A 23082-nucleotide genomic window follows, 5' to 3' on the forward strand; every position below is an offset into this window, starting at 1 on the left:
GCCTTGGCTGCAGACTTAAAATGCAGAAGTTATCTAATCCGAGCGGAGGGCTGGGGTGTTTTTAATGAGCTGCAGCGCAGCCGGAGTCTGAATGCCCGAATTTGTATTCAGCTCAGATGGGATGAGAGGGAATTCCTTTGAAAGAGTCTAGCCTCCAGAGGAAGAGAGCCAAAATCTCCACTTTTGTTTTTGTTTTGAGTGTTTGGCAGACCATGGATATTCACATATGCTCAGACATGGACTGGTGAGAAAGGGACCCCGCTTTCAGGGTGTGTGACAAGTTGAAAAGTGCAGGCGTAGGGATGTCTTTCATGATTCGGAGGGCTGAAATTGGCACCTGAGGAAGAACATGGAGCCATGAGATGGTGGTGAGGGTGGGTATAAAGGGAGACTCGCACAACCTCAGTGAGTGTGTTATTTCCTGCGTGGCCCTGCGAGTAAGCCTCCCATTGCAGAGGTTCCCATTTGCTGGTGTGCCTGGAGTGCAGTGACACCCTCTGCCCCACAATGCATCTGTGGCCTAGTGTTGTACCATGCTGTGTCTGCACCTGCTCTTACCTGTAGGTCTTCTCACCTCTGGATCGCTGAAACCTTTACACGCTTGTTTTTTTTGTTTATAGTCTAAAGCGCGAGGGCAAAGCTCTTACCGGGGCTCCTGGATAGATCATTGGCAGTTATGAAGCCTGCCGGTGCTGGGCCTGGGGGCGGACAGCATCCAGCATGCTATGCTTTCTTCACAAAAACATAAAATACATAACATTACAAATAAACCGCAGCCTGAACTGACGGAGAGGCAGGGCAGATGTGAAAGGGAAAGGCAACATGTGGGAGTAATAAACGTTAAATTTAAAGTATATGAGAAGAGAAAAAAGAAAGAAGTTCAGCAGCTTGGCTAATATGATTTTGGCTGTAATAAATGCAGAGTTCACATATGGACGTCTGCTTCAGTCAGGCTGTGTGCTGCACATGGGCTCACTGGCTGTGGTTCACATACTGGAGCGCTTATGTTGCCACCTAGTGGGAGGTTAACTATGAAGACCATGGGATCTATAAGGCTCCTACAATGAGTGATTGATTTTGTGTTTTTATGGCGCATTAAGAATAGAAAAAAATAATAATGTGTATGTGTATAGTTTAAAAGCATAAAATACAAGAAATATATGTGTGTATAATATATATATATATATATATATGTATATATGTGTATATCTATAGATATCTATAGATCTATATATATATATATATATATATATATATATATATATACACTCACCTAAAGGATTATTAGGAACACCATACTAATACTGTGTTTGACCCCCTTTCGCCTTCAGAACTGCCTTAATTCTACGTGGCATTGATTCAACAAGGTGCTGAAAGCATTCTTTAGAAATGTTGGCCCATATTGATAGGATAGCATCTTGCAGTTGATGGAGATTTGTGGGATGCACATCCAGGGCACGAAGCTCCCGTTCCACCACATCCCAAAGAGGCTCTATTGGGTTGAGATCTGGTGACTGTGGGGGCCAGTTTAGTACAGTGAACTCATTGTCATGTTCAAGAAACCAATTTGAAATGATTCGACCTTTGTGACATGGTGCATTATCCTGCTGGAAGTAGCCATCAGAGGATGGGTACATGGTGGTCATAAAGGGATGGACATGGTCAGAAACAATGCTCAGGTAGGCCGTGGCATTTAAACGATGCCCAAATGGCACTAAGGGGCCTAAAGTGTGCCAGGAAAACATCCCCCACACCATTACACCACCACCACCAGCCTGCACAGTGGTAACAAGGCATGATGGATCAATGTTCTCATTCTGGTTACGCCAAATTCTGACTCTACCATCTGAATGTCTCAACAGAAATCGAGACTCATCAGACAAGGCAACATTTTTCCAGTCTTCAACTGTCCAATTTTGGTGAGCTTGTGCAAATTGTAGCCTCTTTTTCCTATTTGTAGTGGAGATGAGTGGTACCCGGTGGGGTCTTCTGCTGTTGTAGCCCATCCGCCTCAAGGTTGTACGTGTTGTGGCTTCACAAATGCTTTGCTGCATACCTCGGTTGTAACGAGTGGTTATTTCAGTCAAAGTTGCTCTTCTATCAGCTTGAATGAGTCGGCCCATTCTCCTCTGACCTCTAGCATCAACAAGGCATTTTCGTCCACAGGACTGCCGCATACTGGATGTTTTTCCCTTTTCACACCATTCTTTGTAAACCCTAGAAATGGTTGTGCGTGAAAATCCCAGTAATTGAGCAGATTGTGAAATACTCAGACCGGCCCGTCTGGCACCAACAACCATGCCACACTCAAAATTGCTTAAATCACCTTTCTTTCCCATTCAGACATTCAGTTTGGCGTTCAGGAGATTGTCTTGACCAGGACCACACCCCCTAAATGCATTGAAGCAACTGCCATGTGATTGGTTGGTTAGATAATTGCATTAATGAGAAATTGAACAGGTGTTCCTAATAATCCTTTAGGTGAGTATATATATCACACACACACACACACTGAAAAGGAAATCTTAATCCTTGCAGAAACCCACTGTCAACAGTCTCTCCCAATCTGTGATCACAAGTGACAGGACCCCTCACTAATGTTTTCCTGGGAGCGATTGTGTGGTTTATGGGAAGTTTCCCATGATTCCTTTCCTGTTGTCCTTAACCATATTAAAGGCCTGCTGGGCTTGTTTTCACACGCTCCAGCCAGTGGTCTACCAAGGCACGATGACACGTTCCTGTCAGGACAGCTCATCCGCCTCCACTCATGCTGTTTTGTTTATTTTTATTTTTATTTTTCATAAAACTTACAAACCCCACCTTCTTCTTCTCCACCAGCAGATTGGTAGCAACTGCATACAGATGGCCCTGAAGCCGGAGGAGGAGGGGGGGGGGGGGGTTGTGTGCTGCATGATCTCAGTAGTTAGTGACTTTTTTTTCAATCGTAATCTTTTATTTTATTTCAACAACAATAATCCACAATAATCGTAGTGTCTAGCCAGTGCCAGGAAAGCCTCTCAACAGGTCAGCGGAATTTACAGGAATGAGTGTCTCAGGATGTTTATTTCCCCCCTGCTGGAGGCAGGAGTGAGACACAGAAGGAGGACTTGTGGAGGAGGGCTGATGAAAGGGTGTTTTTGGCGGGGGGATAAGAGTGGACTGTTTGGGCTTTGTGGTGGGGGCTGCCATTCTGTGCTGAGAACCCCCCCTTTTTGGAAAAACCACCACCAGCACCGTCTTGGAGGAGCCTCCTGTGCAAACAATGCCATGGCACAGTGCTGTGTGCCTGGAAGAGGGAGAGGCAGGAACTGCGTGATGTCAGGGCTGAGGAAGCGGGGTGGAGGGAGGAGATTCCCAGCTGCCTGACTCCCATTTCCTGGCAGCTCGGCTCCTCTCCGGCTCCCAGATGTGACTCTGTACCGGAGAAGCAGGGCAGCGATGAAAACAGCGATTGGCCAGCCGTGAACCTCGCATTTTGGACGCTTGCTAATTCAGAGACTCTCGATCCCCCCACCCGACAGAAGCCCCCTCAGCGAGGATGTACAGCAGATATGGAGGTACCCCTGGTGCGATAGATTTCCTGGTGTTTTTGTTGCCTTGAGTTACAGTGAGAGAAACATGCGCCACCCAGAGGAGTCGCTGCTGTGGTTTGTGTTCTCCAGCTGGGATGTCCTCTCTGGGCTTGGCTTGGCTGCAGCAGTCCTGGTCTTTGTTTCTTGACGATGGTTGGTGCTCAGGTCTTGTCAGGTTTTGTTGTGTGCCCTGTCGTGGCGGTGCTGTTGATGTGAGCCCTCTTGACATGTTGGGAGGGTGGTCTCTTTTCTTCTGGGCTGTGCGGAGCAGATGCTTTTACCCTGAAGTGCCCGTTATCAGCCTCTGTGTGAAACTGGTGTGTTTTTTTCCTCAGTTCTGTACTCCCATCACCCGTACTTCTCAGTCTGCATCTCTCCTTGACATCGTGTCAGCTGGGCACTGCCCTGCTGACTTGCTGTGATCAATGACAGATGTAACTGGACAATATGTCACACATGCTTTTAAAATGTATGTATTCATTCTTTGTGCTGCACCTCATTTCAGGTTATTGGCAAGACTCCTCAGACCGTCACTGTCATCTTTATCAGGCTGAATTATTACTCTGCTAGAGCTTAATTCTGATCCTACTGTCTTTACTGTTTGTGTGTGTGTGTGTGTGCGTACGCATGTGCGTGGTCAGTGATTGCTGAGACAGAGTAATTTATCTTGTCCAGCGTATACTACCCCCCTTCCCCTTGCCAATTCTCCACAAGATTCTTAAGACCCTAAGCAGTCGGCAGCTCTGGAGCCGAGAGGTCTACCTTAACAGCCCGGGACTGCGTGGACACTCCTCTGCTCCCTCAGAGCCAGGGCCAGGTGAACTGCACCAATGCACTGCTTTGTGGGGTTGGGGATTTGATTTAGCATGGAGACACAAAGTACTCTTTGCGACTCTGGCTTGCACTTTGGTATCTCCAGTTTATAAAAGCAGAGCTATTGCTGATGGATTGTAAACCAAGCAAGGATGTGAGGGCAGTGACGTGTGTGTGTGCGTGTGCACGCGCGTTCTGTTTTCTTCAACGGGAGGGAGGTCATCAAAAACCGCTCACTTCAACTTTTCACCTTGATCTGAGGTGCATTCTGGGCCTTACCTAGTCAACTAGCACAGCATTTCCTTCAGGTACCAATACCGGAGTATCTCTGTATTGACATTCTTCATTGGGGGTCACTGGGTTGCAGTGTGGAGGAGTTTGGGGCACACAGGGTCATAGTCATAAATTGTTTCATCCTGTTTGTTACAGGAATAAAATGCAAACTCTCTGAATATATTCAAGTCTCTGCTGGTGTTTCCACGTTTAGGTTGTTATTTTGTTTTAGGTTGATGCCTTCTCACACCAGTTCAGTGTGTTGTTCGCTGCACAGGAAAAGACAGAGAGAGTAGGAGGTGTAAAACTAATGTAGTGTGTAGAAATGTGTATAAATAGACAGCGGGTGTAGCTGCAGCCCAGCCCAAGAGTTCGTGCACACTGTCTTAGTATCTTGAAATGTATCCTAATGCCTCCAAGTCTTTCGTCTCTCAACAGTTTGCTTGCCCCTGGTCAGGACTTCCCCGTGTTACTCTGGCCCACCCCTGAGTGCAGACAGACTGTCTTCTCTCCCCCCGGCCCTGTTCTCACTGCCTTGTTCTGTAGCCCTTTTGTCTTTGGAAAATGAGACCCAGACTGCTAGGCCTCTGCTGGGGGCCTTTTAAACAACCATCAGATGTACCAGGACCTGGCTCACAATCAGACCATTTCAATGATATCATTAGCTTCTCCAAGCAGGCCCTCTGATACTCCCATACAAGAGGGTGGGTGACGGCTCTGTCCTTCAGCAATGGCTGAGGAAGCATTGCTGGATGGCTGTGCCTGTTTTAAGTTCTTTTATGTTTTCTTTATTTTTTAGCCTTGCTGTCCTTTGCTGGGACACATTCCAAGAATGGCTATTGGAAGGGTGCTTTTTATTTAGTTAAGTTTCTGTTTGAGTTGCTCCAGCTGACAGTCTATCTTCCCCCCTACCTCTCTCTCTCGCTCTGTCTTTCTACCCCCCTCCTTTTCTGTCTCAAAACCCCTCCTGAGACAAGGAGCAGGAAAAGGAATGGGCTTGGCCAGGGCTCAGAGAATAGTGGGAAGGCACAGCTCTCTTCTGGGACTGGCCAGCAGGAAATGGCAGAGCTGTCCATAGAGGAACCAGGGTCAGAGCGTGCCGGCGGTGGGTTTAGGGGTAAGAATAAGAAAAAAGGTGGGAGGGGGGTTGCCCTTGATCTGACCCTGGCCCATGCTTCTCTCCGGCGATTCAAAGAATTCCATTCCTGGTGCTCTGTCTGCACCAGCAGCGTGGAGCCGTCGCTGGCGATATCTGGCAATGATGGTGAAGTGTTTATGGAAACCGGGGGCTTGTCTGTGGTGCAGGTGTACCGTTCAGTGATCAGCACGTTTTTCTTACAGTAAATTTCTTTCTTCTGTAAATATTCATAGTAATGCAAACAAACAGCCCTGGAGGCGGCCTACACCAACCTGTCTGACGCGCTCGTTCCAGTGCTCGTGAATCCGTTGGAACCGAACTTCAAATATGGGATGGAACACACTTAGGCCATCCGCCGTTGTCACTGCTGCAGGTTAAGGATGGTGTTTGGTGTGTTGGAGAATGGTCCCTAAGACCTTGAACATGTAGTCTGGTAGGCCTGGTGTGAGAGAAAGCGTTAATCTTCCCCATCCTGAGATGTGGCTCATTGTGTATTGGGTAAAGGCTGTTGTTGTTTTGGCTGAAGTCTTGTGCTGACATGCAAAGTTTTGAGACCCGTAATTTGCGTTATTCATCTCTCTGCCATCATGACTGGGCTTGCAGTTCCCACACTGGCTGACTCTGGGGGGGCGGCTCTGAAGATCTCAAAGCTCAAATGTTTTGTTTTGGGTTCGTACTTCTTTATTATTATTATTATTATTATTATTATTATTATTATTATTAAATGTGAATACAGTCTCGTCGGGGGCTTGCAGAGAAGTGATTTAAGATCCTCCGTGTGTAGAGGACAACTCTGAGAGAGGAAAGATAACCAGCAAAGGAGAGACTGTGTGATTCTTCACCTGCACCATATTGATTGCTGTGGAATTTTATCAGAGATCTCCTTTTAAGATGGCGCCTATGAGGCAAGGCACAGAGGAGATAACGCTGACCTCCTCCGTCTCTGCCACCCTTAGTCTCTTCTGAGACTGACTCACACTCTGCTGAATGCACAGTGAGGAGTGATGGGACGTGTCTGTCTCGCACAGCGCCTGTCTACTGTGGCTGCATCCAATCACTGCACATCAGACCTTCAGAGAGGAGACACGGGGTGGATTTCAATCTTTTGGGGGAGGATCAGGTATTCTGCCTTGGCATAACATCACCAAACATGGCCCAAAGAAGGAGAAATGAACCAAAACAAAAGCGATAAGATAATGTATTGGCAGACACGTCCTTAAAAATGTCAGGCAGTAAAGAAGGGGTCATGTGTTGTTAATGTAACTGATGGTTTTGATTTAAATATACAATCACATCAAAACTAGTTATTACTACTTCCTGTAGTATTTAAAACAACGGAAGTCCATTCTTCAGTGAGTGTACCCATGATGAGGGTGTACTGCTCTGAAGAAGGATCCTGCATTATGTAGGTCAGTGTGCGGTTATCTGAGTTCCCTGTCAGATGCTGAGAGCATTGGCACTGGGACGGTAGCCCTACCGCCCCTCAGCTCCTGGTGTTTCCACTTGCTTCTCTCTGTGGCCCACCTGTCCTGCCTCAAAACAGCATAACACTCCCTCCCCCCTGCCCCCACCCCCATGCTCCCCCCCCCCCCCCCCCGTGTGCAAAAAATCGAGCTGCCCACCCGTGTGAGCATGAATACCAGGCTCTGCCTGGCCCTTGAAATGCCTGGAATGTGTGAGAGGGAGGCAGCCTGGCTGATGGCGGGAGACTTGACTGACATGACAGCACAGCCAATCTCTTGCCTTGTTTGCTGGGCCTGCTGTGTTGTTTGCATTGTTTATTCTTCTGTAACTTTTGTCTTTGTTTCTCTGCACGATTAGAGCCATTAGCAGTTCATTCCTTCACACACGCACGCGCACAGACCCACACACACAGTCTTGAATAGTGGGGCAGCTGAGGGCTGCGTTGTCCTGTGAAGGGCTGTAGGAAGTGCACAGAGAGCAAGCTGGGTGAGCCATTCTATGGGTGGCCCTCTTGTTCTCATCGCTGTGTGGAAAACACTGGAATTGTTCTGGAATAAAATCGGGCAGCAGTTGAGCTGTGGAGCACAACAACAACGTGATTTTATTTATTTATTCATTCATTATGCTTTTGTTTTATTGGATCATTTTCTCTCTGTGCCTGACACTCTGGGATTTCGGATGTGGCCTGTGCTGCTCGTGGAGACGGACAGAAGCCGCTAAGGATCTGACCACTGGTTTTGTCTTTTTTTTTGTTCCTTTCTCCCCCCCAACATTTCCACACTTTACAGAGTTGTAAGGATTGATCTGTGCTGCCTGTCTTTCACAAACAAGGTAGGGCTACCACATTGCAGATGTCAGTTTGAGGGAAGGGCTGAGGAGGGACAAAAAAGGGGATGCTGTAACTCATCATGTAGCTGTAAGATTTTTTGAGTGGCAGAGAACCGTAAGCAGTGTCGTGGGTGGCCGTCCTGTTGGGTATTTTTAAGTGAGCAGCTAATTTAGAAGCAGTGTTGGCACAGAAGTCTTGTGCAGTGTTGATGAGTTGCTGGTGTGTGACTTTGACTCATATTTGCTGAGCAGCACTTTGTTTGTATTGAGACGATGCAGCCTGAATCTGTAGGGAAAGAGTCAGATCTTGTTAGTTTTTTTTTTTTTTTTTTTTTGTATCTTAATCCAGATGTTTTGTGTTTTGCTTTTTTTCCCCGTGTCTTTTTATCTTCCGTTCGTTACATTTCCTGTGGAGCGTAAAAATAAACATTAGACATCCTGAAGGATTTTAGTTTTCCCCAGTATAATTTTTGGCTTTTGAAATAAATTAGGATTGTGATCGTTTACTGTAGTGATTCTTAAAAGCACATTTGATTTGAGTCCATAATAGGCTGTGCTGTTAACCTACTGAACTTATACCTGATGAAATATTTAGGGCCTGCTGTGGTCTGTAAATATTTTGATTCGGGTGCAGTAAGGAACATTACCCAGTCCAAATGGCAAATTATACTGTGATTCTAAACCTACATTATTTAATAATTTAAAACTTTATTAAAACCATTTATTTTCTTGCACTGACATAAAATATGCCTTCATCCTAAATTTATATTTTTTATTAGTACTTTCAAAGGAGGATTCAAGTAATTTGTATCCAGTATATTTCATATATTGTTACTCTCGTCTCGTGTTTCCCCTTTGTTGTTGAAACCACATTGGGATGTGTTCCCTGAAGCCAGTCTATCACTGTTTGCTAAGAAATTAAATTTGAGTGCAAAGAAAACAAGCAACAACATCTAACACTACAGAACATTAAGTATAGTGAATAGCATTCCTTATTAAGATGGGATGGGGAGGGGGGCACCAAAGTGGTGAAATTTTACATCAGCAACACTGTATTACAAAGGCACTGTTGCTTCTGTTTGTCACGGGACAGAATCAGGTCAGCGCTGATGTGCGGTTGACGGATGTCACTCGATAAGCATGTGCCTCTGAATCTGTAAACACAGCAGAACGGCTTCTCATTGGCGGCTGAGTCCTGCCCTGCCATCAGGCACATATACCTACAGCACTCGGTGTCACCAGCCCAAGGAGGGAGAGAGAGGGAGAGAGGTAGGGGGAGTGGGGACAGAGCCAGGTAACTGTATACTGCTGTATGTGTGGGTGTGGCAGCATAGAGATCTATTAAGATACATTTATCTCAAAACCATGTGCTGGGATCAGTGTGGGCTGCCGGCGGCATGTGGGCTGGTTCCCTCCAGAGTTCAAGTTAGTGCTGTATGAATTATTTGCAATGCTCTCTGTTCCATATGTACCACACAGTTACCGTGGGCTACAATCTACACCTTTTTCCATACACAAGCTGTGCCCGTCAGCTGGAGCACCTCGAGAGTCTATCAGTGGTCAATTGGAGAGCCATCTTACCCAGTCTGGCCTTGTGGACCTTTTATTGCCCCATAGTTTTAAGCAAGAGAGACACAATGGCATTAATGAAGCGATTGTCCACTCTTTGGGATCCCTCTCCTCAGCTCCTGTGCTGTACTGCGTTATCTGCAGAGCTCAGCCCAGCGTCTGTCTCACTTGGGTGGGGGGGGCCTTAATGCAGTCAGTGTTTGCTCTCCGGTGACATGAACCATTGTCTTGTCTCCAGATGCCATGAAGGCCGCTCTGTTGTGGAGTGGCTGTGATAGAGATGTCACTGTTGAGTTTGATCTGGGATCCTGACAAAAGCGCGAGTGTTGGGAGTGAGTGGAGGGGCTCGATGAACTGGTGCGCTGGTGATCAAGTGGGGTTTATTTGGCTTCAGATAACTAATGAGGGGAGAGGGACTGCCCACTCGGAGCAGTGTCTGTACTGTGCAGTTTCTTCTCATGTATGGGTTTGTGTTCTTTATATGCATGTGTTTCCCTGCCACTCCAAGTACACTTAAATGCAGTGCCTTGCTATACTGGCTGCTCAACAATGTCAGGTGCCATATCCGACAGGGCTGCCCCTGGAAAATGTGCATTCCTGGGAGAAGAACCCCCCCATGTAAACCCCATCAGTGCTGTTCTGGACGGCTAGCTGTGGCTGATTAGTGGCAGTGCAGAGGAAGGTGTTGTGGTTCGGAAAGTGGGAAATTATATTGTTTCCACTCTGGAAGCAGTGAAACAAAACACGCAGCATGACCTCCTGTGACAGGAAAAGAGAGCACTCTGGAAAGGGGCACCGCAGTGGACCGCTGCCCGATCGCTGAGTGCAGGAGGATGGGCTAAGGAACGAGCCGAAGGCCCATGAGTCTGCCTGCAGCCCTGGTTGGGGGATTCAGCTGTAGAGGCGCACTGGCCTCCTGGGTCGTACATCACTGAGCTCGGCTGTGTCTGTGTGAGAAGCCAGGGCTGTGATCGAGGCTGAGCTGTGTGCTGTTATGATCTTAATGCCTTGGGGTGTATAACTCTGGTCCTGGAGAAAGACACGAGCCAGTGGGAACTGAGAAAGGGGAGCAGGTGTTAATTGGGTCCAGTTTAACCCACCTATGGGTTTAATTATGTAGTGAATACCTCAAGTAGAGTGAGAAACTGAGGGTAGTGTAGCACTTGAGACTAGACCTGGGTGCTGTAGATGTGAAAAAAGAAGAGAGTAGTTTTAGCATATGTTAAAGAACCTGTGATTATTAAAGCAAACTGCCATTGAGGTCAGCCAGGTGTGGGATGCAGGAGACTCTTAGAGGATGTTTGTTTTCTTCTTCTGTCACACTAACCGGTGTCATTTACTAAAGGCATTTGTACATCTGCAATGTGAACCACGTCATGCAGTTCAGCTGCAACTCTGTGTTCTTGTATGATGTCATAAACTCTGGGTGCTCTACTGGGAGTAGGGAAGCTTTGCTCCCTGCCGAGCCCTCCTCCTGCTGGCATGGTCTTGTCTGTGGCTGTGGATGCTGACCCTCCTGTCTCTCTTCTCATCCTGCAGGGAGTCCCTCCAGAGCTGTGTCCACCATGTCCCTCTCTGTTCGCCCAACCCGGCGCGTCCTGTCCAGATCCATCACTAGGAGCCAGTCGTTCGCCGGAGTCAACTCCACTCACGACAAGCCATACAGGTCAGTGCCCCGGGAGAGTCCCTCGCTGGTGCCACACACACATCCTGAGTGTCTGTGGGTGTTCAAGAGCAGCCTGCAGCCTGCACCCTGACACCGAGCCACACCTGGCAGGACGTCCATGGAAACCATGCTAACCCATCCCTGTGCCCATCCTTCGTTCTCTCCCTCCCCCTCTCCATCTGTCTCCTGCTGATGCTCAAGTCACATTGCACTCCAAAAAAATACATCTTGATTACATTTTTATGCTATACTTGTGATTCTAACAAATTATAATTTGCTTGATTTCTTTTTTTTTTCTGTGGATCTTCTTTTTTGCTGTCTGTAGATCACGGTTAAACACTTGATTTAAAAAGCATGACTTAAGTCTTGAAGGAGACTCCAAAGGCTCCATGTCTGGTGAAGGTTGTGTTTTTAGCTTTGATGTGTTCAAAAAGACCAAGCAATAAGAACCAAGCTTAAACGAAGGAGCTGGAGCAGTTAAAATGGAACACATTCATGTCGTCTGAATTGCTTTTAACTTCACAAAATAGTGATCTGAACTGAGAGAGGCAAATTCACAGAGCGGACTGCAACAGTTTGTGTTTTTGTAGGCTATTGCCTTCCTGGCTCCCCAGAGAGAGGGGTATCCGTCAGTTATCAGAGAGGGCTAGTCAATGTAATGGATCTGAGAGACATAGTGGGGAGAAATAAATGCTGTAATTGGTTGTAATTGCAGTGGCTTTCATACACTGTGGAGAAAGCCAGTGTGTTGGTAGTTTCCTAGAGATGTTGAGTGGATATCTTTCCTGTTATGCGTAATTTACACCATGACTGCACGAGTTCCCACACCAGGAAGTCCAGTGGGTCACTCAAGGAAAATAAACTGCCTGTGTTTTTCTTAGGAACTCATGCCTGCTGGTTATCAGGATTTTTTAAGTCGCAGCTCCTTGTTTTGACAGCGCAGCACTGATCAGAGATAAGGGTCTGATTTTTTTTTTTTCTATACATTTAAATTACGTTTTTCTCTCCTCAAGAAACCAACCAAACAAAAAAAAATCAATATTCTTAATATGACTCACGGACGCTTTTATTTTTTTGGGGGGAGGGGTCTTCCTCCCCCCCCCTTGGTGGTCAAATGTGTGTCCCCTGCTTCTCCTTTGATTTCCTTGTTCTTCCTGTCTCTGTGCTTTCCTGATTTGTGTGGTGCGTGCACTGTAGCCTCTGCGCAGGGGTCAGAGTGCACATTGACAGCCATTGTTACTGCTGCTCGATGTTCTTGGCCTCGCTAGTGCTGCACACGCTGCGGCCTTTGCAGCCTGGCTGTTTGCTGGCGTGCAGGCCTGGCTAATCCTGTTGGCTTGGGCAGCTGAGTGTCAGGATCAGGGCTGGCCCCTGGGCTGGGAGGGAGAGTGGCTGCTGCAGGCTCTCAGGAAAATGGTGCGTCTCGGACCCGTACGGGACATGTGTAACACAGTGTGCCCTGTGTCCCAGTGTCTCCCGCAGTGTCTTCCAGTTGCACTATTTTAAAGTAGCTTATTATTTGTATTTGTATTTATTTTACTCTGGGGACCACCAAGTCCCTTGGGTTTCACTTACAGAGGAGATTGTGCAAAACTGCATCTCCCAGTGGGATCCTGCCCCACTGGGCCTCTAGTTTACCTCTGCTCTTATACTTTCCTGGCAGATGTGTGGGGGTTTAGCCTAGGAGGGTCATCAGGGTTATTGTTTTCTAGCCTGTTGAACTGGCTTCCCACTGTCACCAGCTCAGGCCTACCAAGGAAAGAGGCTGGAAATGTGGCAGCGCTGCACCACAGAGCTGCACAACCTGCCAGTCACAAGGCATCGGACAAGCCCACACATTCATCCACACATGCACTGCATGACAGTGACAGCTGTGGGAGAAGGGCCCTGCTCAGAAAACACGCCCTCTGAGTGAGACGGGCTCTGCACACACAGGGCCTGTGAAAAGTGACGGCTTATAGAGGCCATGTCAAGGCTGGGAATTAATTCGAAAGAAAGAGCAACAAATCCCTTTCTGAATGCTGTGTGAACATCTCCGCTATGACAGCTGATGCACTTACTATATGGATTTTGCTGCCCTTTTCTTTTTGAAGAGGTATTGATTTGTTTTCAATTTCCCCGACTCACCAGGGAAATCATGACAATAATGATTCAAGAAAAATATATATGTGTAAATGTATACTTTGCAGGTAATTGGAGAGGGTGATTAATTATAGCTTGAGTGAGCTGAAGTGTGCAGTGTTGAACAGTGCTTATTGTGTGTGTCTGTGCAGTTGAGGAGGGCTGATGTTCAGTGTGTGTGTGCCTGCTGTTGTGGAGGGCTGATGTTCAGTGTATGGTCTGCCGCAGGAACCTGTCCGTGTTCAGCACACCGGCCTGCTCTCGGAGGACGGTCTCTCGCAGCAGCAGGATGTTCACGCTGTCAGCCAAGTCTCCTCCCCCCAAGGTGCCGCAGCCCGAGCGGCTGGACGAGGTGTACGAGGCGCTGAAGAGAGGCCTGCAGTGAGTATCGGGGTGCTAGCGAAGCAGGAATGAGAATAAGCGGAGGGGGAGATTCTCAGGTTTAGTTCTTGGTCATTGTCAGACCAATACACAGTCTCTTATTCAATTATCTGGGAAAGGGCTGGCTATCCCTGTTCCCCTGGAGAGCCATAGGATTTACATGCCTCTTCACTCACGGGACACCTTGAATTCAGGGAAGTTTTGCCTAATTAAGCCCAACACCTGTATCCCTTAATCAGTTAGTGGGCAGGGTTGTCCACCACTGATCTGGGAGGTCAAGACCCTTGTTGATGAATTGTGTAATGTTTCAGTGTGACATTGTACTGTGTGTATAGTACATTATTGAATCATTATTACAGTTCTTGAGATGCAGGAAACTCATTCCGTTCAGTTGGCTTCTAAGTCTCCCCCTTGGCGTGTTCCTGGAGTGTCAGTGTGCCACAGAGGTTCTGGAACAGGCCATTGCTGCACTGTCACACCTGGAGAGTTTTAGATACTCAAACGTTGTTTTTGTGCAACGCTTGGACGGATGTGGAGACGGACTGCAGGCGCTGACGTGTTCCCTGTCATTGCTCCATCAGGGCATACTTGCAGGTCCATCAGCTGGAGCTGGACAGCCTGAGCCGGCAGATGAGGGAGTCCAAGAGGAACTCCAGACTGGTGAGTCCCGGGCCAGCTGCAGCTGTGATTCTTGATTTTATTTTTATTTTTCTTAACTCATTGTTTTTGGACTCCGGCCGGGACATCATTTAATCACGCATGCCAGTAGATGAACTATTAGTGTGGTTGATCGGTACCTTAGTGACTGATTGTGGATGATTTGTGTTTTCTGCCGTTTTAATTTTTTTTCTTCCAATGCCCTAAAGTTGTTCTCCTCTCCTTCCTTGGCAGGGATTTTTGTATGAACTGGACAAGGTGAGTTTATGTATTTATTTATTTTTATTTCCTTGACTTTAGATGTTGGTGTGTGTTCCTGATTTATTATGTTTTTTTTTGTTGTTTATTTTAACTCAGGGTAATTTTGCATCTAATTTTCAATTGCCAATTAATAATAGACTGGTCTCTGAGGGCAACGCTTTTCTGTACTGGAGAAACATTTTTTTTGCTTGTTTGCTTTCAAGTAATGAATGACCACAGCTTCTGTTTGTGTCCACAGCAAGTGAAGGCCATCGAGAGGTTCATGCGCAGGCTGGAGTTCCACCTCAGTAAGGTAAGATTGGTCACGTGACTGAGGTAGTGTGTGTGCTGTTTGCTTGGGTGCGGCAGATCTGGAATGTATAGAGACATGGTGGTCCATTGCTGCTTGACACAGTCAGGTGATCCATCCAGCATTTTGAGACAGTCTTCCGAGGGTGGCCGGGAGACGCCAGGGGCGGACCGATTCAAGTGTGGGTAGTGCTGTTCATTTCCTGTTTGTGCAGCAGCCTGAGGGAGACACCTTGTCACAGCACCCCTTGGTCTCTGTGTTTAGGTCGGTGCTGCGTTGAGTGTGTTTGTTTATGCTGACCAAGGTCAAAGCCAGGTCACGCTTTTTCAGAGCTGTTATTGCCAAGTGTGGGGCTGTTCTGGCGGATCATTTGTATATAGTCTATGTTCTGTTTGTGGGCCCCCTGAAGAGGCAGCTGTGCATTGCTTATGAACAAAGGCTTCTGGGCTAGGGTTCAGGCTTGGGGCAGTGTTGTGTACTTCAGATGTATATAGCTTATTTTGTGTGTGTGTACATGCGTGAACATTAACTCAAATGGTTCAGGTCCCCCTGCAGTTAAATGAAAGGCACTTATGGAGGGATATGACATGTTAAGTTGATGCAGCTGCACTTCCACACAGGAAGCAATCCTGTTTTAATTTGGAGAGTGATTACGCCTGTTTTATGAGTTTAACCCCCAGGGGTGAACTGTGACACCGAGGTCAAAGGGGATGACATTTTGAGGAGGTACAAGCATGGGTGGAATTTATAGCACATGAACTTCCTGCCTGTCAGCCGGCTGCTAACCTTGGCAACTCTGATTGTCTGTCAGCAAAAGAACAGTCTTGAATAATGCACTATGGGAGCGGTGACCTTACAGATGAGCATGACCTTCAATTGCTGTCTGTTTTTAGTTTTTTTTTTTTTTTTCCAGCTTAGGAATTCTGTAGGAAAACTGCAGACTCCTCTGTGAAGTGCACTCAATCTCTTTCTGGGAGCGTTCCTGTGGTGTGCGAACAGTTAAAACAATGAAAGGAGTGCAGTGTGCCGACTCCGGGCCAGCAGGATTCAGTATGGCTAAAGAGCTCTGACAACCACTAACCACTTCCAGATGAGCAGCAAGTTAATTGGAGAGCCAGAGAAATCAATGTTTTTCGTTTTTTTTCCCTTTGTTTTTAAACGTTTAAAGAGCTGGGCCGTGTTTATTGTTCCTGCCTCCTGGCCCACTGCTCCCCCATGGACTGTAAGTGTCTGCAGTCTTTAACACTTTCCTGTTCTTGTAAGGCAGCTCCTATAAAGCCAGCTGCTCTCCATGAGGAAAATGTTTCTGTGCCAAATCAGGGGACTCTTCTGGCTTGACCGTTGAGATTTAATAGGCCGTTCCTATGCCCAAGCCTTTTCTCAATGTTCCCTTCGCTCTGGCCCCCTGTGCTCTGGAAGCCCTTTGTACAATTAAAATAAACACACAACACACAAACACACACACAGGGATCCCATGACACTTTAGCCGAGCTGCTGTGAAAGAGACAAGCTCCTCATTACCATCATTTCACCTCCTCCTGTCCTTGTGGAGCATTGCCACCTAAGTAACAATGTCCCTGGACACAATACTGGGCAAAGGCAACTGGAACTTTTGCAGGTTTTGTCCTCTTTCACAGTACACATCACTGATTTCTTTAGAGGGTCGCATTTTGCATTATCCCACCCCGAGTGTCGAGTGCCATTACTCCGGTGTGCGGAGGAAGTACTTCACTGACTGGCTGTGCAGACCCAGATCTGCACTCTTCTCCTCGCCAAAGTAAGCGATTTAAAATGCTGGACCGTGTGTGAATCAGAGCCAGGGATGGCATGCTGAAGAGATCGCACAGCCCAGCCTGTCTGAGGGAGTGGAGGCCCCCTGTATTAAGTAGTTAAGCAGTTTTAAGGACTTGTCTCACTGTGGTGCATCTGGGAGGAACAGGTCTTGCTTTGGATAAGATATTACTGCAGGATGAGCAGGAAGCTGCTGTCTGGATGGGGAAGACCAGGCTCTCTTGCCTGAGTGAGCCTGAGTTCTTTTGCTCATTGAAGAAATTGCACTTCTTTCTGAGTTTAAGACCCTGGAGGTGGAGCGGGGATTAATATTGCAGGGTTTTACACACAGGTAGAGAGAGTTTAGTGGGGCACTTTCCTCCAGGTTGTGCAGGGACCTGTGTTTAATGGAAGAGGGGGGCAGAAGGGAGAGTGGTGTTTAAATGGGAACAGAATGGGGATAAAGTGCAGCATCAGTGTGGGGAAAAAAATATATAAATGCTTTTCAGTCATAAAATTTCAACCCCACTGGGCTTCTGCCAGTGAATGGATGCTTCAGGATGAAATCACAGTGTCTGATGTTCATTTATTCATTCATAGTCAGTTGCTGAGTGTTGGGCTTCTGCTTACCTCAGCTTAGTGTTTCGTTTTTGTTATGTGTTACGTGTCTCCTGGGAGGGGAAGTGCACTGATACAGAAATGCCAGAGCAAACTTCCCACTCTGGACCAGCCTTTATGATGGGAAGATGACAGTGTTTGTAAGTTGGGGGGCTTCTTGCTAGGGCTGCCAGACCCTGGAGTTGTGTTTTAACCCTCCGCTCGGCACCTCCGTGAAGCCCTCGAGCACGTTACAGTATTGTGCATTGTGCCCCACCAGACACCGGCAAGGTAGGGCACTAAAATGTCTGTAAGCAATGGAAAACACCGCCTAGGGACTTTACTGAAAAAGTTACATTGTTAATTAAAAATAATAAATGATATACTAAAAAATGCAATACAGGAAATGGTTCTATTATATATGCCGTGGGTGTTACAATGTCGGTGGCTGTTACTGTGGCTCAGCTTCAGGGTGGGGTGAGATCTGGAATACCAGTGCTGGCCAGTTCTGCATTAAAAAGGTACAAGACTGTTGCTGGGGCAGGGGGTGGGGTAGCTCTTTCTCTTTCTGGGGGACTCCTCTGGTGGAACATGAGTCTACAGCTGCATGTGTGTGTGTGTAACAGATTGACGAGATGTACGAGGCCTACTGCATGCAGCGCAGACTGAGAGACGGAGCCAATAAGATGGTGAAGGCCTACACCGCCTCCCCAGGCAGCCGGGAGGCACGCGAGAGCCTGTCTGAGGCCAACAAGGGCTACAAGGAGTACACTGAGGTGAGGCTAGGAGGTGGACCGTAGCCAGGGCTGGTACTCGCACCACGTGCTGCGTCTGACCCTGATGTTCTCTAGGCTTCTACTTAATGAGATGACTGAATTTCTTGTCATCGGGTCTGACTGGGCCGAAATCCTGACATGGAAGGGACAGGAAGTACGTGTAATTTTCCTCCCCTGTTCGGCCCTGCCTCAGAGACTCACACCCCACTCTGACTATAAACATGCTCTTTTTGTGTTTTTATTTCATTTGGTTGACTGAACTGTCAGTGGTTAAATGTTGTGCAGCTGTATTCCCCAGTGGGGTGCTGTCACAGGACAGGATATCTGTTGCTGCCTCTTTTTTTTTTTTAAAGCTGCATAAATATTTTGAATGCTTTATGTTTTTGTTACGTTTCTGTAGCTTATGGTCCTTGTCAGCTGGGTGTTTACCATCGTCCAATTGTACACCATAGGCAGTGTGTGTTTGCTCACCACAGTCAGCTCAGGGCCTTACTAACATGGTGTAAGGGAGGTACACCTAGCTCAGCAGTAGCCCTGGCCCGGGGGGTCCTGTGCAATGGAGACTGTGTTTAACTGCAGTGTTTGTGCTCTCTCTGTAGAGTATGTGCATGCTGGAGAGTGAGCTGGAGAACCTGTTGGGGGAGTTCCATGTCAAGATGAAAGGTAGGCTCGGTGAAAGTGACTGGCCAAACACACGCATGGGGACACAGGGACAGAAACATGTAAACAGACACTTACACGGACAGCTGTATAAGGGATTATTAAGGCAGTACTTTTTGTCGGCTCTGCTGAACTGCATCTGGATTGTTGTCGCTCTTCCGTTTTCCCACTGCAGTCATAACTTAACCTTGCTAACCACTTATCTCAGTAAGGTGTGTGGTTGTTTTGGCGGGTGTATGTGTGAAGTTTGCAGGGGGGAATGCCTTCTTAAGAAGAGTTAGCATTCTGGGAACCAGCTCACTGTCAAGTCCAAAAACAACTGAGCTCCCACCCGCAGGCAACTAATGGGGAAACAGTGAGCAGACCAGTGGAAATCACTGGAAGCCTCACGAGTCCATTAGAATCCTGAGCACCCATTACGCTGTGAGGTAATGGAATTTCCACCCGACTGAACAATGGGGGATTGCCGGTCGCCTGGCAACAAAGATGGGTTGCTATGTGCTGGTGGGGTGAAAGGAAGAGCCGTTCTCCAGGACCGGGTTGATAACAGTGTCACTTTCTCAGGAGATCAAGGGACCCGCCCCCTCCCTCACCCACTGACTGGCGCAGGCGCAAGTGGGAATTCAGCTGGGCCTTGACTGAGTGGAATTTTTTTATTAAACAAAATATGTATAACTTAGAATATTTCTACAGTTTGTGTATATACTGGAGTTTTTTGTGTGTATTTCCTTTCTATCTTAACCAGGAACAATCGCAACAATCCAGATTTATAAAAAAGATTGCATCCTAATTCCCTGAACAATGTTATGTAAATGTTAAAAAAATATATTAACAGCTGGGACTTGGGGCAATTATTCTGAATGTGGCAGACTGTCCTGCTGAGTCAGCACAACTCCCAAAAGTGTAGAGATGTGCTGTGTGTGCCTTCCTCACCTAGGCCACACCCATTTTGATGTCAAAGGTTAATGCAGACTGTTGCCTTCTGTTAAAGGTCTGCTCTGTTCAGACTTCGACTGCATACTAACTAACTGACTAGACAGTTTCTCACTGACAGCTCAATTATGTCATGACTTTTAACATCAGCCCCACTATCTTACGTGTCTTGAAAAGGTATACACACAGGTACACCATTAACTCAGTCTGATGTGCTCTTCTGTTAAAACTGGATGTATTTTTTGACATTGTAACATTAGTGTGGCTGTTGAGTTGGTGAGTCTTCCTCTCAGTCTGTCCCTCCTGTGTTGCAGGGTTGGCTGGCTTTGCGCGGCTCTGTGCAGGCGACCAGTATGAGGTAAGACTCCCACTGCAACTACTCAGCATCCTGCTGCTTCTCTTCAAACGAGAGCTTGTTTTTGCATTTGATTGGGAACTGGAGTTTTTCATTTTATTATTTTATTTGAGGGGGGGGGGTAGTTCTGTGATCTAGAAACACAGCTGGCATGCACAGCTTGTACCTGTTTAAAATGCATTCAGACAGTCAGACGGCACCCTCCAAGGGGTTTCTCAGTAGTGTAAGTAGGAGAAATACATTGGCTGGGGCTGTGGAACCATTTTATTTTTTCCTGTGAGGAAATGTGAAGTTGGGTTTGTAATTGAATTGATTGAATTGTGTCCATGTTATTGTTTGTTTCTGTGGAGGGGAGATGGGATTGCTGATTGACCCTGATGCATGTTATAAACAAACCTTGACTGTCAGTGTATTTGACCCCTGACCCTCTGACCCCTCCAGATCTTCATGAAGTATGGGCGGCAGCGCTGGAAGCTGAGAGGGCGGATCGAGATCAATGGCAAGCAGGTGTGGGACAGCGAGGACATGGTGTTCCTGCCACTCATCACAGAGTTCCTGTCCATCAAGGTGAGAGGAGGATGTTCTGCCCCTCTGCCAGTGGACCACACCCTCAGTCTGTTATGGGCTGGTGATTTTATGTATCTGTATATATTTTTTCATATATATTACGACTTTTTAGTTCTTAATAGTTGTTGCTTTATACTGAAAAAAAATCTTTAGGCCGAGAAAAATAACTTTTGAAAGAGAGAGACCCTGAGACAGTTTGTTTGAACAGCCTCTTCCTGTTTATAACATCAGACTCCTAGGGTTAAGACACAGCTGGGGAGGATACTGATCTTTCAGCACACTGCTCAGCAGCACTGAACAGCATCAGCTCATTTTTCAGCGGCGGGATGTTCAGGGTGGAAACCGCAGCCAGAATTAGGCTCTCCAGCTGTTACTCTTCCTGTAGGGTCCACGTCACAGTGTCCCAGTGACTCCCAGACCCGTTCTTTTAGTGCCTCCAAATTATTTATCAACGTATTGCTCTAAGAGTTGTAGTGGCTCACGATGTGGCCCTGGTTTCCCCTCCTCCTAGAGTGACAGATATCGTTTACAAATCAAATGCAGACTCTCTAACACACCCGTTACCGTCACATGTAACGTGCGTTAAACATCGTTTTGCCAAGTAACCTTAACACAGATAATTGTGCTGGTTTTTGACAGCCTGGCTGTGGAGCTACCAGTGACCTCGTTGTGTGTGTGTGAGTGTTGTCATTTCGGGAGCACCACAGTGCCTGTCCAACCCAGTCCCAGTTGGATAATCTGGGGAATTTTCTAATTTCCTAGGTAACAGAGCTGAAGAGCCTGGCCAACCACGTGGTGGTGGGGAATGTGTCATGCGAGACCAAGGACCTGTTTGCCGCCCTGCCACAGACTGTCGCTGTCGACATCAATGACCTGGGAACCATCAAACTCAGCCTAGAGGTGACTTGGAAGTGAGTCCTGCCACCTACTTCTTAAACCCTACTGCGAGTCTTCCCCAGTCAGTTATTTATTCTCAGCCATAGATCTTGTTTTTTAACATAGGGTTTTCCTTCAATTTTGTCCTCATGTGGCCCTGTGTTTGAGCCTATCCCCTCTCTCTCCCTCTCCCTCTCTCTCTCTCTCTCTCTCTCTCAGTCCCTTTGACAAGGATGATCAGACCTCAAGCGCCAGCACTGTCAATAAAGCCTCTTCCGTCAACAAGAGGTTCTCCACCTACAACCAGAGCCCCCCAGACACGCCCTCGCTGCGTGAACAGGCCTTCTACGTAAGTGACCGGTACAGTTGTTACAGGTGGCCATTTTCATTTGCCCTAATTTTTAAACACCACTGTCCAGCTGCTCCTCCTCAGATCTGTCGGAGCTCTTTCTGACGGCTGTGCAGGCCTTCAGGGGGGCATTCCAGGGATAACCTCCGGGTCACCTACCTGATAATCAAGGCTCTGTCCCTAGAATATGGGGAGTGTAATGTCAATATGCACCGCTGCAGTCTTAACATTGGGGTGGGGGGCTAGGCCACCATGCCAGCCTCATCCCTCTTTTCCACTTATAAAGGTTTTCATGTGAGTTTCATGCTGGCTCCTGCAGTAAAGAAATTCTGAGCTGTGTGAAAAATTACGTGAATATGGCACGCTGAATTCCGCATGCTTTCCTAGGCTATGTGCGTGTGCGTGTGTGTGTACTGCCCAAATGCCTCCATCTTTCAGTAACCGAATGCAATCCAACCACTCCTTTCCCTGGAAGAAATCTCTTTTCATAGTTTTTAATGAACGTTTCTCCAGAGCTTATACTGCAGGCCTGTCATCAGCATCGTCAGCTTCGCCTGCCACAGTGTTTTGTGCCGGAAGCTTTTCTTTGTTTCTGCATGGCCTTTCTTTCCTGATCGTCCTGTTCGATTAATCCCAAAAAGAACCCTCCTCGAAATGATGCGGAGAAGCAGAGGTGGTCCTTGCTGGATGTTTTCCGGGAGACCCTGGCAGAAAAACTCTCTCAGAGCTGCTCGTGCGGCGATGTCACTTCTGTCGGTCTGGGCTGCTCTGGTACTGTGCAGCTGGATGTAAGTGGTTGTAGTCAGACAGCAGGCCAGACTAGAGGCCTGGTAGCCCGATACCATAGCAGCTGTGTCTAGAGCCACCACAAAGGAGATAATGGAAAGACTTTTGGACATAGAATCAATGTTTACATCTGGGATGACCTTAAAAATGTATCCATTTTAATTTACAGAACTCTATTTTTTTTTTCTTTTTCTTCTAAGTTTGTTTTTGGAGCAACAGTGATTCCAGCTGTAACAAGAGGTTAAAGTGCATGAAACGGACCAAAAGGAGGTTGGGCTGCTCCTGGTGTGTGGTGCCAGTGTGTCCTCTCCCATTGTGGTGGTTCAGAAGGCAACCTGGTAGTGTGTTGGCCCTGAGAGTCATCTGCTCTCCTAGATACGC

General features: G+C 47.2%; 1 protein-coding gene across 3 annotated transcripts in view; it reads left to right on the plus strand.

Annotated features, from left to right (window-relative positions):
- The window catches only part of ripor1 (RHO family interacting cell polarization regulator 1), a 69356-nt gene that overhangs the window by 36279 nt on the left and 9995 nt on the right, over positions 1 to 23082 (plus strand). For 2 of the 3 annotated variants that reach the window (XM_066713545.1, XM_066713544.1), the window contains exons 2-12: positions 11197 to 11323; positions 13673 to 13825; positions 14407 to 14485; positions 14717 to 14740; positions 14982 to 15035; positions 18026 to 18175; positions 18775 to 18838; positions 20083 to 20126; positions 20565 to 20690; positions 21453 to 21601; positions 21786 to 21915. In XM_066713545.1, coding sequence (XP_066569642.1) covers positions 11223 to 11323; positions 13673 to 13825; positions 14407 to 14485; positions 14717 to 14740; positions 14982 to 15035; positions 18026 to 18175; positions 18775 to 18838; positions 20083 to 20126; positions 20565 to 20690; positions 21453 to 21601; positions 21786 to 21915 — 1074 coding nt within the window. In that variant the 5' untranslated portion in view covers positions 11197 to 11222. Of the gene's footprint in view, positions 1 to 3379; positions 3558 to 11196; positions 11324 to 13672; positions 13826 to 14406; positions 14486 to 14716; positions 14741 to 14981; positions 15036 to 18025; positions 18176 to 18774; positions 18839 to 20082; positions 20127 to 20564; positions 20691 to 21452; positions 21602 to 21785; positions 21916 to 23082 lie in introns of those variants that run through there. The other variant, XM_066713543.1, reaches the window with a different exon arrangement.

The sequence above is a fragment of the Amia ocellicauda genome, chromosome 9, assembly GCF_036373705.1.
Source record: "Amia ocellicauda isolate fAmiCal2 chromosome 9, fAmiCal2.hap1, whole genome shotgun sequence".
Taxonomy (NCBI): domain Eukaryota; kingdom Metazoa; phylum Chordata; class Actinopteri; order Amiiformes; family Amiidae; genus Amia; species Amia ocellicauda.